The sequence below is a fragment of the Rhopalosiphum maidis genome, chromosome 3 (genome assembly GCF_003676215.2).
Source record: "Rhopalosiphum maidis isolate BTI-1 chromosome 3, ASM367621v3, whole genome shotgun sequence".
NCBI classification, from domain to species: Eukaryota; Metazoa; Arthropoda; class Insecta; order Hemiptera; family Aphididae; genus Rhopalosiphum; species Rhopalosiphum maidis.
This window is the reverse complement of record NC_040879.1, coordinates 60,506,789-60,523,494: the sequence shown is the minus strand read 5'-3', so window position 1 is coordinate 60,523,494 and position 16,706 is coordinate 60,506,789. Positions and strand designations below refer to the sequence as shown.

General features: G+C 28.7%; 2 protein-coding genes across 2 annotated transcripts; both read right to left on the bottom strand.

Annotated features, from left to right (window-relative positions):
• Positions 1-361: 361 nt before the first annotated feature.
• On the bottom strand, positions 362-5,341 carry LOC113557599 (protein ZBED8-like). Its single transcript, XM_026963169.1, has 3 exons — positions 4,802-5,341; positions 4,263-4,685; positions 362-544 (listed from the first exon to the last, which is right to left on the bottom strand). The coding sequence occupies exons 1-3, from the start codon at positions 5,339-5,341 to the stop codon at positions 362-364; spliced, it is 1,146 nt and encodes a 381-aa protein (XP_026818970.1).
• A 95-nt stretch (positions 5,342-5,436) lies between these two features.
• LOC113557598 (SCAN domain-containing protein 3-like) lies at positions 5,437-8,219 on the bottom strand. The gene is made up of 3 exons (XM_026963168.1): positions 8,168-8,219; positions 5,506-5,973; positions 5,437-5,453 (listed from the first exon to the last, which is right to left on the bottom strand). Exons 1-3 carry the CDS (start codon positions 8,217-8,219, stop codon positions 5,437-5,439), a joined length of 537 nt encoding a protein of 178 aa, XP_026818969.1.
• Positions 8,220-16,706: the final 8,487 nt, after the last annotated feature.

Here is a 16,706-nt window from a genome sequence, read left to right as displayed (position 1 = left end):
GTAATTGGTCCTTCTTTCATCGTATCCTACATATATCAGTTCGTGTAGCGCAGGTTATTGAATTTACTATTATATTTTAATATTCTCAAAAAAGGAATCATCTACATTTCTAATTATGAATCAATTTATATATATTTGTACGTGTTATATCAAATAATCAAACATTTAAAATTAATATACTTAAACTAATTTGATTTATTTTAGCATACAATACGGGCGAGATATGTTAGTGTGAATATTAGTCAGTGAAAATGACATCAACTTTCGAATGAGCTTTAAAAGCTACAAATATATAATAACAAAAGACTGCATTAGAAGTAATTGTAGAACGGCTAGACCAGAAACCATACTGTTCCTCCATTTACAATCTGTTGGCGCTTGGTTGAATATTATTAAGAACTATAGATTCGAATGATTTGGCTATGTGGGAAAGAATAGAGATTGGTCTGTAGTTGGAGACTAGAGATACATCCCCCGATTTCAGTACTGGAGTAATAGAATACAGTTTCCATTTATCAGGAAAATTCCAGTCATCTTCGAGCGTCTAAATAAAAGTTACAGAGAAAAAGAGATAGAATGCCTGACATAAAATAAAAATAATCCAAACAATCCAACAGGCCCAATTGACTTAGTATTACGCAGAGAAGTAAGACCATCAAAAACATCAACTGAGAAAAAACAGTTATGGAGCAAGTCATACAATAGAATATAAGTGTTGAAAGATCACAATTGCTACGCTTGGGCGTATATACAGAATTAAAAAAGGAAGAAAACAAATTGGCAGAATGTTATTCATCATGTTCTGCTGTATTATTATGGAATACAGTTTTGGGAATAAGATTAGGTATTTAGGTGAGTGGTTTTTCCTAACAGTCCTAAAAACTCTTGGTTTCATTACCAAGCTGAATATATTTACAGCCTCTTCAGCACTCTGAGAAACAATAGAAGACATAGACTCGGGGACACCGTAGACAATAGTGTGAAATAACTGCTTTGACGCTCATAGGTCTTTTGCAAAACTTGAGTGACAGTAGTTGTCGCAATAGCAGAGGTGGAACCTGACTCGTGGGATGCTACCTTATTTTTGAGCAAATCAACTTCAATACGAAACGTTGAATTTTCAACTTTTAGATCTGCAACTAGACACGAAAGCTGTTTAAGGTCGTTTTTCAATTATTTTAATTGAGATGCTTGGGTAGCAGATTGCACTTTATTAGAGAACACATAGTCACCACAAAAGGAGAGTAGCGTAGACATCACATCATCTAAGGAGTTAGTGCTTGTAACTAGTGCATTAGAAGAGGTAGGTCCATGGCGGTTACAAAAAACCCGGCTATTAGCGGTTGATTTTTGAGCAGTATTAACGATTGTTTTACTAGACGACATGACGAAATGTGAAGTAGTACTAAATGTAGCGGTGGTATACGAGAAAGAGAAGCACACACAATTACATTTAAAAATACAAGTATACTGTAGACCAAGAGTTCGCGATTATGTTATCCTTATTACATTATGTATTTTACTAATCTATAACTAATACATAAGCCTAACGTTAAATTTATTATTTTAAATCCAATGCTTATAAGTTATAAGTTATAACTATGTTTAATAATCTCTAAAAAAGGTTGTGTTTACAATAAAATTACTACTTTGTATATTACGATTACTTACCACTAAAACCAGCAACACTTAAAAACACTATTAAATTTTAAAATTATTAAAATTCTATTATGTATAACTATGATTGAGTAGCATAAACAATTAATTAATGTAATGGTTAACTAATATTTAATATATCAATAATTAACAAGTAGGTTCCTAATTTATAATCTGTATCAAGAAAGAAAGGTCATGACGATTTATATTTTAAATAACATCTGTCGAATGTTCCTATGTACTGTGACATTCGGTGCCCTGTAAAGGGTTACAGTGCTCGATATCACTCCGAATAGATTCGGTGCGTTGGAATAGTATATGGCGTATGCGTTTGATAAACACTAGTAATATACGCATCGTATGTGATTCGAATAATATATAAACGGTTATTGAAGACGAATTCAATAATAATTTTTGTGCAATTTGAGGTATCGTCACGCAAAAACCTCAACGGCTCCGAAACGGCTAATTGCTTTTCAACTCAAACTGTAGTAGTTTAATCCATAGGTGATAAGCATAGGCTCCCATAATTAAGCAAGCAAATTCGAAACCCCGCTCCGGCGGCTGTGCACTGGTTTACATATACTGATCAAATTGTTTACATTTTTTTTTCGATTTTTTTCATGAAATATTTTATTTCAAAATTATTTAGAATTATTATTGTGTATAATACGACAAACACACCTTTAAATTTATTTCCATGTATATAGTTTCTATTTTTGTAAATTAATAGAATAAATTACAAATTGTTTTTAATAATACTTGAGTGTCACGAACTCGTGATTTTTGGTAATATTGTATATTCAATACATAAATACATAAATAATTTCACCTATGCACCCACATTGTCCCGATCCCGGATAGTCTACCTGGTATGTTTAGTTGTGTATGAAAATTTGATTTTCACCGTTGATTAATGACTACTTAAAGTTCTAATACGCGATTTAACTTTTTTACGAACAAAACAACACTCGACTATTGACGTCAGAAGGAGTATGATATAATCTATTTCGAAATTTAAGTTTATGTAAAGTTCTGGTTTTATTAATTGGGCTAACATTGTCAGTAAATCGACTTAAGAAGGTAGGACAACCCACCGTAGGCGTGTTGCACAGTCGGTCATTGATTTACATTGATTGGTGAAAGACACCTAAACACTAAAATTCAACTTGTACACATTCGAAACAAGACCACCAAAGTATAGAACCACCGAATCAGTGGTACTAACTTTGCAATCATCATCACCCAATCATAAAACTAATTTTGTGATTACTAGAATTTCTCCAGTCGTGCGTTCGACCCAGGGTATTTTGCTTTTGTTGTAAACTTTTTACTTTTTCTGGATCGCAGAAATCTTTATTGTCAACCATAGGTACCAATAACTGGAAGTATTTATCTGAAATTTTAAAATCCACGAACATTCAAGCCTAAATTTAAAAGCTATAGATACAGACATGGATGTAACTAAAGTTGAAGATTTCGGAAAATTCCACTATGGCTTAATGGCTATGGAAAAAGAAAAATAACATTGGAAAAATATGATGATCGCATCATTGCCACTATACAATATTTAACAAAGCATCACGATACTTTCAGAGAATCTTCAGATGTAGTAAATACAGAAAACAATGGGAAATTTATAGGTATTATTTAAATTATGGGTAAGATTGACCTAGCTATAGAAAATAAAACACTTACATCGAATAATAAATAAGCTAACTAGTATTCATTACCTTGGTCACAATATACAAAACGAGCTAATTGAATTAATGGCAACAGAAGCAAAAATAAATATTTCACCAAAAATCATAGAGTAGAGACATGCAGATCAAAATTGATATAAAAAAGTGATTCACACTAGCGTTTGATATAGATGAAGATAAAGAATGTATTTATCTAGAACAAGAATATGATGGACAAAATGGGGGATTAGAACATTTTAAAAATCCTATTCAAGCTTGTGCCAATTCCATTTATTATGAAACTAAATCCTTAATTGAAAAAAGAAATGGCGTTAATCTTTTCTACTGTCTTTCATTGGTTCCTATCATTATTAAAACTTAAAAACTCTTTCCATTGTAGTCAGGGACCTAGGGTTATGATTCCAATTTAGGATACGGTGAAGAAGTAGCAACATTAGCAGCAATCGGATATAGTTTTAAAAAATGAATGTCTGCTACGCTCAAAAATATGTCGTTGTCGACAAGGTTTGAAACGTTCCTTGAAAATTATCGATATCGTTATACTACCGTATACTATCGTTTAACCCAGTGGTTCCCAACTCAACAATAGGCACGGACCACTTTTATAAATTTTTCACCGTCACGGACCACTCCCTGATTTCAATCCTCCCCCCCTCTTTATATTACTTATTTTTTTTATAGTTTTATATATAGTTTATAATTTCTAGGTACAAAATAAAATCAGAAATACAGTTTATGTCGTGGAAAAATATTTTAACTTATTTATTTAAAAATTTAATTTAATAAAAAAAGCTGATACAAATTTAAATTTTACATTTTTTTTTATTTATTCAATGAGAAAAAAATATAACAAATGTATATTATTGAGTATTAATGTGACTTATTAGGGCGCGCTTCTTTTACCAGTTGTGAAATTCTTGGAACGATGCTGTTGCTTAGTGCCAGTCGCATATCATCACTTGGATTCAGACGATTTCGTTGTTTATTTTTTATAGATAATAGTGAAGAAAATCCTTGCTCACATAAATATGTGGTTGAAAAAACTATGAGGAAACGTAATGCTGTTTGCCGAATGTTTGGATATCCCATGGCCTTTTTACACCAAAACTCTTCTAAGTTTGTACTATATTCAAACGAACTCTTCAAGTTGCTGTCGTTCTGAAGATCTATTAATTCATCTTGCATTTCTTCTTGAACATTGTTGACTTCGACAGTGAAAGGATTACGAATTAACTTCTTAACAACATCAGTGTCTACTACACCATATTCTGGAAAGTATCTGGTAAATTCCTCTTTAAGGACTCTTAAGTGTTCTAATACATTATTCTAAAACATTTGTAGTGTTCGTCATCAATAAGAACTCGCAGTGTAGGAAATACAGAATAATTTTTCATCTGAGTTTTGTCAATCTAAAGATTTATCTTGCAGACAAAAGCGCGAACTTTATCTTCAAATACGAAAATATTTGCGGAACCTTCAAGTTTAACATTACCATAACCTTGCAGTTGCAAATTTAGGTGATTTAAGTGGCCAAATATATCCGCAAGATATGCAATTTGCATTTCAATTTTTGGCTCACAAAGTTGCTCATGTAAATAGTTCATACCTTTATCGATTAAAAAAACCTTCAACTCCTCTCGAAGCTCAAATAAACGTGCCAACATATTTCCTTTTGAAAGCCATCTTGTTTCAGTATGAAATAGTAATGTTTCATACTCAGCGTCCATATTTGCACATAATTTTTGAAAAACACGTGTATTGAGTGCACTATTTTTAACAGCATTCACTAACTGTATGGATATTTTCATCGCAAAAGCTAGATCTTTTGGTAATGTTTTGGACGCCAACGCTTGACGATGTATAATACAATGCGTAGTTAATGTGGTTGGATTTTTTTGTTTTACCAATGTAGCTAAACCTAAACGTGATCCGAGCATAGCAGGAGCGCCATCGGTACAAAATCCAGCAAGATTTTCCCACATTAGTTTATGTTTTTCAAAATAATCAAGGATTATTTTCATAACGTCAACCCCTCTTGACGTAGTTTCTAATACTTGTGATAGTAATAATTCTTCTTTTATTGTATTATCTGCACTTAAAAATCGAACAAAGATTAGCAATTGACAACATTGTGCTACATCCGTACTTTCGTCACACTGAAGAGCAAACCAGGGAGATTTTTTTATGAGGCATATAAGCTGTTCTTCAATGTCTTGTGACATATTTCCTATTCGCGATTTTACAGTGTTATTTGATAAAGGAATGTTTTGTATTTTTTTTGCTGCTTCCTTACCTAAAATCTCTTCTGTGGCTTTCAACAAACACGGTTTGATCAAAGTTTCACCAATAGTATGAGGTTTTTTAGATTTTGCAATTAATAGGGAGATCTCATATGAGGTATGAAGCACTTTTTCAGAGGTTTCAAATCTCGTACCACTTGTCCCAAGTTTCATTTTTTTAAAGTTTTCCTTCTTACCTTCAAAGAATTCTCGAGAACGATCACTAAAATTTGGGTGGACTGTCTTCAAATGTCGTTCTAATTTTGCAGGTTTTAGTGCATCATTACTGAGAACTGTTGTACAAATCACGCACTGTGGTCTTACTTCCTTATTCACTGTAATATCGGTGAAACCAAATTTAATGTATTCATCATTGTATTTTCTTTTCGGCATGTTTAATAGTAATATTATACTATAATAAGTATAATATATAATTATACAAACAAATAAATGTTAATTAATCAAACAACGCACAAGAAAATATGTACTTTTCGTAAAGCGAAGTCACGTAATGTACTAACTTACGATATGACAAATAAATATAATACGAGTAAAATAATAATAGATAAAATATTAATGAAGATAAAATACGAAACGAGTAGGTAATACCTACGTGATAAAATTATCGACGGATTATGAGACATAACTAGTAATAGTTACCGTAATATTATAGTAGTATAGTGGAAAAACGCAGATAAATATTTATCACAATTCAGCTATACCCGCATGACCGAATGTTATTTATATCCGTACATAAATTGTCATCGGTTGCGATAGTGTGTTATCTGGCTGTTACTTAGACGCTAAGCCGTTAATAACAAAAATATCAAGTATAATTTCGCTCATTTTTTCAATTTAAATTTTTTTATTCGCGGACCACTTAAGATGAGTCCACGGACCACCGGTGGTCCGCGGACCACCAGTTGGGAATCACTGGTTTAACCTAATCGTATCAATAACCATGGTTGCTTATTGTGACAGTTTAAACACCCAACAAAAGTGAATAGCCTTAAAACAAAAATATATTGTTAGAGTTCGTATATATGCGTCTATGGCACTCAAAGGGACAATTTAATAGTAAATATGTCTAGAAAAATATTGAAATAATTTTAAATTATCTTTTTTATGTATTAAGTATGGTTATGAATGTTATAATATTTAGTTAATCAATACCTTATAATTTAATCTCTGAGTTAATGCACTAGAGTTTGAGTTTTATATTGGATTGGATGTACTTTTTATTTTTACAGATTCACCACCTTATTGCCCTATTGAAATAATAAACAATGACATCTCAATCGCAAAATGCGATGCTACATTGGTAATACGATAAATATTTTTCGAAAATATCTACCTACCTCAAAGAATATTATCATATGTTTTAATCCCCAAATATAGAAAGACAACAGTGACGCATATACCGACTCCTTACATAACAGCCAATGATAATAATGATAATCTTAATAAATTAGAAAATATAGTTTAGCTTCGAATAAAAAATGAAACTACTTTTTGTAGTCTTGTTGATAATCTGAGTAATCCTGTACCAATTATAAAACAGACCAGTTGTTTCTAAATGACATGTATTTATAGAACTATTATATAACAATGTTAAGTAAACTTAAATATTCTTTAGAATAATAATTATTGATTAATAAAAGATTATTTCATGTCATATTGTAGGTTGTTATTTTATTTTTCAAAGACATTTAGTTTAGTAAATTTAAATCCGTGAATAACAATAATTATTTATTAATTTTACTTTTAGATGACGATATCGAATCCACGTTAAAGAGCAACGAAGTCGTATCTACCAATGGTAATTTATTAACCTAACATATGAGCTAAGGGGTGTTTGCTGTTACTATGAAAGAATGAAAAGACTTCGGAATTTATACTACACAGCATATTGTAAACGTAGAAATGGAAATTGGGAAAAAATGGACGACTTAAAAACAAAAACAATTACAGTAAAAAGAACTATAAAAATCCCTGCAGAATATTTAATATACACTATTTAATAATATTTTTTAATAAACAGATTGCTGTTGAAAAAAAAATTGTATGTAAAATTCTATGCAGTACATATTTAATCAATTTCATTAACTACTTCATGACACTGACATATTAAGTAGTTAGGTTTTTTAATTATAATAAATTTCTATAATTATTACGGATACAACTAGAGTTGCCACCTCTCCGGGTTTCACCCAAATAATCCGGGTTTACATATAAATCTACGGGCTACGGGTTCAATGAATTATTCTCTGGGTCGTCATAATATGACGACATATTTTTATATAATTATAAAAAGTTTGTCAATAAGTAATAAGATCATTGATTTGCTTACGCCAAAAGATAAAATAAGATACGATTTATAGTCTTATATCGACTTGTTTTTATTATTATGCCTTATGCATTCAATTTATACTACTAATAAATTAATAACACGATAATAAGAATAATAAGATTATGAACTATGGTTTATGAGTCTGTGATTACAATTTTACGAATCAGTTTCAACCTCACAGTCGAGTGTGTTTGGTCGAAACTGAATATCTGCGTTTAGTTTTTGTGTCATTGTAATCGTACATCGATATTTATTTTAGATTTATTAATTATTATCACCATGGAAGAATTTGATGGTAATCCAAGAAAAGTCAAAAAGTATGAAACTAAGTTTAAAGACCCATAGTTAACCAACGAAAAGCATAAGAAATGGTTAGTTAAAATAGATGAGAAAAAAGCGAAATGTTTATTTTGTAACGTTAATTTTATTGTAAAATGGGACGGTGAAAAGGCTCGACTACTCATTTAAACAGTGAAAACCATAAAAAAAACTACAAAGAATTTAAAACATAATTCATTAATGACCACATTTATAAATAAACGAAATAGCTCGGATGAACTTATGGTAGCAATCATTGAAATAGCATCAATTTACCACGCAATTAATCATCATCATAGCTATTTAAGTATGGACTGTGGAATAAAATTGAATACTTCTCTATACGGAGATACTGTTATGGCAAAAAAAGTTCACTGTGGACGTACCAAAGCAGAATCAATAATAAAAAACATTCTCAGTCCTAATTCAATAGAACTAGCCATTCAAGATTTGAAATTGGTTACGGCTTTTCAAAATGGTTGTTATTTTTCTATTGCTATTGATGTATCTAATAAAGGTTCCCAAAAAATATACCCTATTGTTATTCAATATTTTCACATTCAAAAAATAAACTAATGGATTTTCATGAGACATCATTAAAAATTTTCGAAAATATTGAAAATTGTACACAGCAATCAAATTTAGACGCTGAATTATTATCTGGATTCTCTGCCGACAATGCATCAATAAATTACGGCATTCGTAATTCGGTCTATCAAAATCTTCTCGAAAAACATCCAGAAAATAAAATAATAAAAGCAAATTGTAATTGCCACGTTATTCACAATGCTGCTAGAAACTCTATGAAATAATTAACATATGACGTAGAAAACTTAATGTTATACGTGTATGCCGAATTTTAAAATAGTACTAAGCGCGTAAAAACACTTCAAATTTTTTTTAAAGAATTCGAAATTGAATACAGAAAAGTTCTTAGACATGGACCAATAGGATGGCTAAGTTTGTTTAAAGCTGTCGATAGACTGATTATGTCTTGGCCTGCTGTTTCATCTTATTGTAATAAGCCCAAAACACACTTTTCTATAGAAATGCTAAGATGACGTTTATTAATCGTAGTAATAGGGGAATCTATAATATATATAAAATAGAGTAAAATTAATAATTTAACCACGGTGCATAAATTCGACTACAAAAATAAGCCTAGGTCAAAAAGGCGAAAACAACATGTTTTTTCCGATTCATGTAAATTAGAATAAAATATATTAATACAATAATCGGATAGGCTAGCGGGGGCTTGCTATCGCCGATAGGACCATATAAGAAGGTAGTCAAGACTATATATTGACTACTTACCCTATTATAAGATTATTGTTCGTCGTGGATTTTGTCACAGCCACATCGCCGCGAGTACTTAATCATTCCCAATAGTGGTATTTTTATGTTAGCAGTAGCTAAAGTAATTATTTTTACAATAAAGTATAACTTACTTACTAAGAATTTACAAGTGTTCATTATTTCAACTACCTACCTTCTCAATACCACTTCAAGCTCGACAAGGACGTGCGATGTCGTTAAATAATTAACGTGAAGCATATCGCCGTGTCCTGCACAACGATCACTACATTATTTTAAATACCAAAAAGAAGAAAGATGTCATCAAGTCATATGGAAGTTTGTCAAAAATATTGATACGACAGAAATGACTGATTTGTCACGCAAAGTAACATTATCAGAATGCTTTTTGTACTTTATTCACCACTATAAAAATACACTAAGTAAGGCAATATATTAATATTGCCTTACTTAGTGTATTACTCGAAACAAATTCCGTAACATCTGTTGACTTACACAATATAATGCAAGATCTATAAGATAAAATTGAAAATCGATTGAATGATTCATTTTATGGTGCAAAAGTTACGAGAGTATTTCATCACTTGAAGAAAATGAGCGAGTAATGTTTAAAAAAGAAGCCGATGAAGTGTATAAAAAAACTATTATTTAAAAAAAATTACGACTTCAACGATTCTATTTTTAGATGTTTTCAAACTTTAATTAAAAAAACAAAACAATGGAGTATAACGATGCAATAAAATGTGTGAATCTGTTAGGATTAAAAAATATTGAAGAAGACCACCGACTTTACGACAAAATAAAAAATGTGCAAGGAGTCTGGGCAGAGTTTTCAAAAATGAACTGATCTTCAAACTTAATTTTGGAAGAGTTGTTAAAAAAAAAAAAAATTTCACTGAACTTACAAAAATTATTGGAAAAATATTTTCAATTTCCCATAAGTAACGCTTTTGTTGAATGAGTATTTTCATTGATAGGAAATTTATGGTCCGATGAAAGAAATCGTCTGTCAGTGGAAATGGTTAATCAGAACTCTGCGTCAAATTCAATTACAATATGAACTGTCAAGAATTTTTGTACTTTTAAAAAAATCTTGAACAAGATAAATTATTGAAATATGCAACAAATAATGTTAAGTATGATTTTAAATTTAAATAAAACATATTATTGTAATTTTGAATAATAAAATATGTGATTATATTAATATTTTTTACATTTCATTTCTTATCATTTCACTTCATAAACTAAGCTATAGATTATAGATTATACTACATGCTTTTGCTTATCGGCCTATCTCCGAGGCTGCTATCTTTTAAAAGTGGCAACCCTAGATACAACTCAATTTATCAATAATAACATGGTATAATAAATTTAATATCTAATATAATGTAACAAAAAATTAAATAAACGTGCATGAAGTTGGTATCCCGACTTTGCCGTATCGTCTTCAAACTAGTATCATCTTTTTACATTAGATACAAATGTATTTATTATTTATTTTAGGAGGATGGTGTGTATAATAAATACTGTGTAATATTTTCTGGAGAAGGTGAAAGAATTGGGAATCAAAAACTTGGATATTTAGTGAAAATTCCTTTTAAGAGATGGAAAAATGCTGTAGAAATATTTAATAAACACTCTGGTTGTGAATACCATAAATCCAATGTATTAAAGAGTATAGATCTAAAAAATGTAATAGAAAAAAAACCAACTCAATTAATATTCAAATTGATATAAATTCCAAGAAATAAATAATTGAAAATAGAAAACGATTATATCCTATTATAGAGATTATTATTTTCTGTGGTCGTCAAAATATAAGTCTAGTAATAGTAGTAGTCTATGTAATATTGTAAATACAAGGAGGTATTTTATTTTTTTAATTATAAAAGAATGACATTATAATATTTAATCAATAAATATTATGAGATAAATTTAAAAATGTATATTATAGATAATAATATTATGTTGTAGATATATTTTTGTTCCTATAACCACCCCCCATAAAGTCATTCTGGATACGCCACTGATAGCAGTAGTAATTACTATGGCTTACATTGACTACCCTCAATATAGAGATTTTGTAGATTCTAACAATAAACATTTTTAAAGTTTTGTAAATAATTAGTTATCAACAGAACATCCAAACAAACATATATTGAGCATTATCAAATATTAAAAACATTTTTAAAGATGTTTATGGAAGAACAGATGGAAATTAATAGATCCAAAGTGTAACTCTTTGTTAATACTCCATCGGCTATTGAATATGTTCATTATTCTAATAGTAAGTGCTTATACTTCTATATTGAAAGAAATAGTGCTACCAATATATTTGTTTAGAAAATGGCATACAAAGTTTTGAGATTCATTACTAAACTATACATTGACAAACACTACTAATTGCATTGGCAGCGGTTGCAATAGAAATGTCGAAACAACTAGAGTTTTTTAAAAACATTTTTTTGTGGAAACTGATTTTCTAGGGGATGATGCCGAATTATTACCCACCAACACTTTTGATCTTAATATAAGGCAAACAAGCTTATTTTTGAATTAAATAATAGATATGATGATACAACATAAAATTTTAACTTTGTATTGTAAAAAAATGCTCTGAAGTTTTAGCAGATTCGTATAGGTTTTTAATAAAAAAAAAATAGAAAAAAATGTGTTGCAAATTGTTTCAATTGATTTGAAAAAAAATGGATTTAGTTTGGAGACGATACAACAAAGACGAGGTGCCAACTTCACACACATATTAAATAATCGAAAAAAGTTGAAAAATTGTAATGGGTGGTGGTGGGAAAATGTACGTTAGTATAATATGTAATAATTATTTCGCAATTATTTATAACCCAAATAATGTTGGTTCAATTTATTATTGTTTATAATTCTCTAAAATCAGTCTGTCTGTAATAGTCCGCCAAGCGTATGCACGTATGGCTTATTAAATACTAAAATTCAGATGTAATATGAGTTAAAAACTTTTTGTTTTAGGTTTTGAGTTATAAACGTAGCTAACCCTACAAATAATTAACAATTACATGAAAAAGTGGTGTATGGATGAGAAGGGAGAAGATTATGGTGGCACTGTCACGTATAGTAGCGGCCTACGATAAGCAGCTTGCTTTGCGCCAATAGGTAAATTGGATAATCTACTAACAGTAAGTATTACTTTTAAATGAACAATTCAAAATAACAAATCTCAAATTCATTCAACTTCACACATATGATTAGGTAATAAATGATAATGAAAAATTCTAAACAATAAATGCAAAATAAATACATTCAGTGGAGCATTTAGAATCAAAAATGAATACATTATTGTATATTTTATGAATTTAAACAGTACTTAGATTAAATTAATTTGTATTTTTTTTTTTTTTAGAAAAAAATTGGTGCATTAAAAACAGTAGATTCAAGCTTTTGATTTCATAAAACTGTGGTCAGTAAATTCAACCATCATCTAAGAATACGAATACTTAATATTAAAACTATTCTAAGTTAACATATTATGTTAAATAATAAAAGAATATATTACATTTACAACTTTCTGAAAAAAAAAAGTATATTATATTAATTACCATACACTAATTAGTAATTTTTAATTAAAATCAGCGATCGTTTTGAATATTTTATATAGATTTTTCAAATTTTAAACAATTATACTGATTTTATTCTAAAACAAAGTAAAAATAAATTATACAATTTATTGTTATAAGATAAGTACATTCATTTTTTGTTACTTGAATAAAATCCATAAAATTTCAATATTTCAAATAATTATTATATACTTATCAAACAATTTGTTATGACTAATTGATAAACTACACCTGTACTTATTGAGTTAAAAATCAAAGCAAACATCCAAGCTTAACATTTTTATTACTTATGAAATAAATTGGTATAAAAATTAAAAGTAAGAAACTGTATAGATTGTATGTCTAAAGTCTATAAAAAATATCGATAATTCATTTCAGTTTAAAATTAATCAACACAAATTCTACACATAATAAGTATGCATGTTAATACAATAGAAATTTCGAATACAAAAAATTATAATTATATATCAATATATTTGTTCATACTTATAACATCAATAGAACCAGCTGGAATAATAAACAAAACTACAAAAATTGTAATTGAAATACTTATTAAATTAAGCTTAAAAAAATTCATTTTGATTATTTGATATACACTAGGAATAAAAATTATATGAACGTTAAAAAAATAAATGAGAATTTAATAAATTAAAATTTTTATTTTTGAAATCTCGTTTACTAATTCCGATATATAATTTTGAGCTATCGGCACGAAACAAGTCGATCGATTATCGTGAAATTGCCCATTTACTGATGTGTATTGTATGCTTTTTTAACACATATGCTAACGATATATGTTTATTTAGTAATATTGAATTAATAACTAGGTTAAGTAAATCAATAAAAATGTATAAACAGTAATATTACTAATATTACTATTTATAAAAATTACTTTTATTTCATATACACAACGACGTTTTCAAAACGGAATATTTAAGTGCAATAAAACAATTATTAAATGTATAATAAACTACATAAATGATATTATATACCTAATCTACTATACTTTGTATTATATTATATTAATATTAATAGTAGGAATAATAATTATAATAATAAAATAAAATAATAAATTGCAGATTTTTCTTTTTACAATAAATTATTATTATTAAAAATGTGACAGCATTAATCACGACATATTAAAAAGATGTCAAGGTAGAATTTGTAATCGTTCTTCAATATACCCGAAACTTGGCAAATATTAGGTTCACAATAATGACAATAACTAGTATAACTATATTATTATTTATAAAATACGAGTGAAATGAACTATCATAAAATTCAAATTTAAGTTATCTAGGGCAACTGATAGGCGTTTTATTATAATTTAATTTTAAAGCAAGTTATGAGTTTTTTAAGATATATCAACAATTCACAGTTATAAAATACTCATAACTCGCTTTAAACTTAAAATACAATTAAATGCTTATGAAATGCTCTAGAAGTTTAGACAATGTTCTTAACTTTAAATTTTATACCAGATTATTTCGATCTAATTTAAGAACCTAATATAGTAATAACAAATATTGTGAACAGAAAAATTTGCCATGTTACGTTGGTCAGAAAGAAAACACAAATAATGCACTGGTATTGTTTTAATGTCATAGACAGCCATATTCTAATATCAATCTTTCGTTAGATATTGACTTAGTCATTTGCGTAAAACAGTTTTATGCGTAGTGAATAATAAAATAAGACATATCATTATGATATTGGTAATATCAAAACAATATTATCAATTTTGTTATTCCCTTAGTCGTACACACTATTGTTCCGAGCGTTGAGCATTTACATGCTATTATTACAATATATTTAATATCCTTTTTACTGGGATTGTACATAGTGTTTTGTGAATGTCATTGTGTATATATAATAAATTAGTCATATTCTGTTTAAAGATTGTATAAGCATTACCTTATTAGTCATATTACTATTTATGGATTTTTATCAGTTTTCGTAACCTAGTTTTTAAATTATTTATTGTTAGATAAACATTATAATACAATTAGTACAAGTGTTAAAAGAACTTATATTACACACCGGTATACATTCGACATTTCGGTAAGCAAGCGATTCGAAGGAGTTGAGGGTTTCGTGTAGAGTGCTTAAATTATACACCATCACACCGGAACCCCTTCAACGAAATAGCGAATAATAAAACATCTAAATAAAAAGGCATAAATGCAGTTTGGCTACCAATCGGTTTTTTTGAAATCTATTTTTAAAATAAATTTGTAGTGAAAGTCAAAAGTGGCACAAAATGATTCGTGTACAATTATACAGGGTGCTACAAGCCAGCTCCGTTAACTAGAACTTGGCTAGATCCACCATAGGTTAGGTTAGCTACAAACTTGGAAAAATTAACTCCCTAACAATTGAATTGGCTAAAAAACTTAATTTCCAATCTACAGCGGATAGGTGGTTTAATAATGATATATTTTTCCTTTATAAATTGAACATTGAGTAAAAAAAGAATAATAATCCTTAAAACCCAATTTTCGGAATATTTAATAAAACTTTTTATTTCGTTCATATTTATTTGAATGTTAATTTTATGTATACAAAAAATACTTATTCGTATCTAACCTTAACCTCTTAAAATATGGTATCATAATAGTTTTTATTTTTTTATTTATATAAAACTTATAAAGTGCTGGAATAGTATTCTTTTTCCACTCACTGTAATAATAAGATCTTAAAATAAGTTTAAAACTTAATTTTATTCATAATAAAAGACTTTATTTAATACATAAGTATTTTTAAGTACTGTCTTTTTTTAGTTTAAATATAATATACATTTTAAAAATAGTTTAAGTTGTAACATTAAAATAATTGATAGGTTTCTAATATCTTAATGTCCATCATCATCATCACTAATTGCTCCATTCGAAGTGGGCAGCTTCAAAATGTCATCATTGAATCCTTGATATTCTTGCGGGATGTATTGTCTGTCATTTGATATGTCCTGAATCTTTTTGGGGTTGACTGTAATTTTATATTGATAGATTTTATCTTCCGGGAACAACACTTCTTTTGTTTTATTAAGTTTAAAAGTTACACTTAGAAGACCGTCAATAAAGTTAGATGCCTTCACATACCCTTTTAGTTCACTTTTATATACCAATTGTCTGTACTGGCTTATAATAAACTTTTCACCTTTTTTTCTATATCAATCGCTGTTTTTTTAAATACTGAGGCCACCATTCATGAAAGTTTAGTATGTTATCATTTTTTATTGATTTTACTTCAAAAGTTGGTGAGAACTTTTTGGCTGTCTTAATAAGATTTTCATACTGATTCGATCAAACTTCCTTACTGCTCGCTTTATCACTGAAAAGTTTCGATCACAGGGCAAAAAACTGTTTTTTCGTACTGGAAAATATTGGTGGATGATAAAAAATCTGTTGTTCATTGTCATAGCCAAAAGCATTTTAGTTACGGTATGGTTTCTATTTTGGCCACCACACGCGTCACTAAATAC

Bases quoted from the DNA above. Each gene is read 5' to 3' on its own strand.
- LOC113557599 (XM_026963169.1), bottom strand. From the start codon at position 5,341: ATGTGGGAAAATCTTGCTGGATTTTGTACCGATGGCGCTCCTGCTATG. The intron at 4,686-4,801 runs GTTCGCGCTTTT...CAAATGTTTTAG, and splicing joins TTTTCGTATTTGAAGATAAA to AATAATGTATTAGAACACTT. The intron at 545-4,262 runs GTAAAAGAAGCG...ACTTTTATTTAG, and splicing joins TTCCAAGAATTTCACAACTG to ACGCTCGAAGATGACTGGAA.
- LOC113557598 (XM_026963168.1), bottom strand. From the start codon at position 8,219: ATGACACAAAAACTAAACGCAGATATTCAGTTTCGACCAAACACACTC. The intron at 5,974-8,167 runs GTGAGGTTGAAA...CCGATATTACAG, and splicing joins TCGACCAAACACACTCGACT to TGAATAAGGAAGTAAGACCA.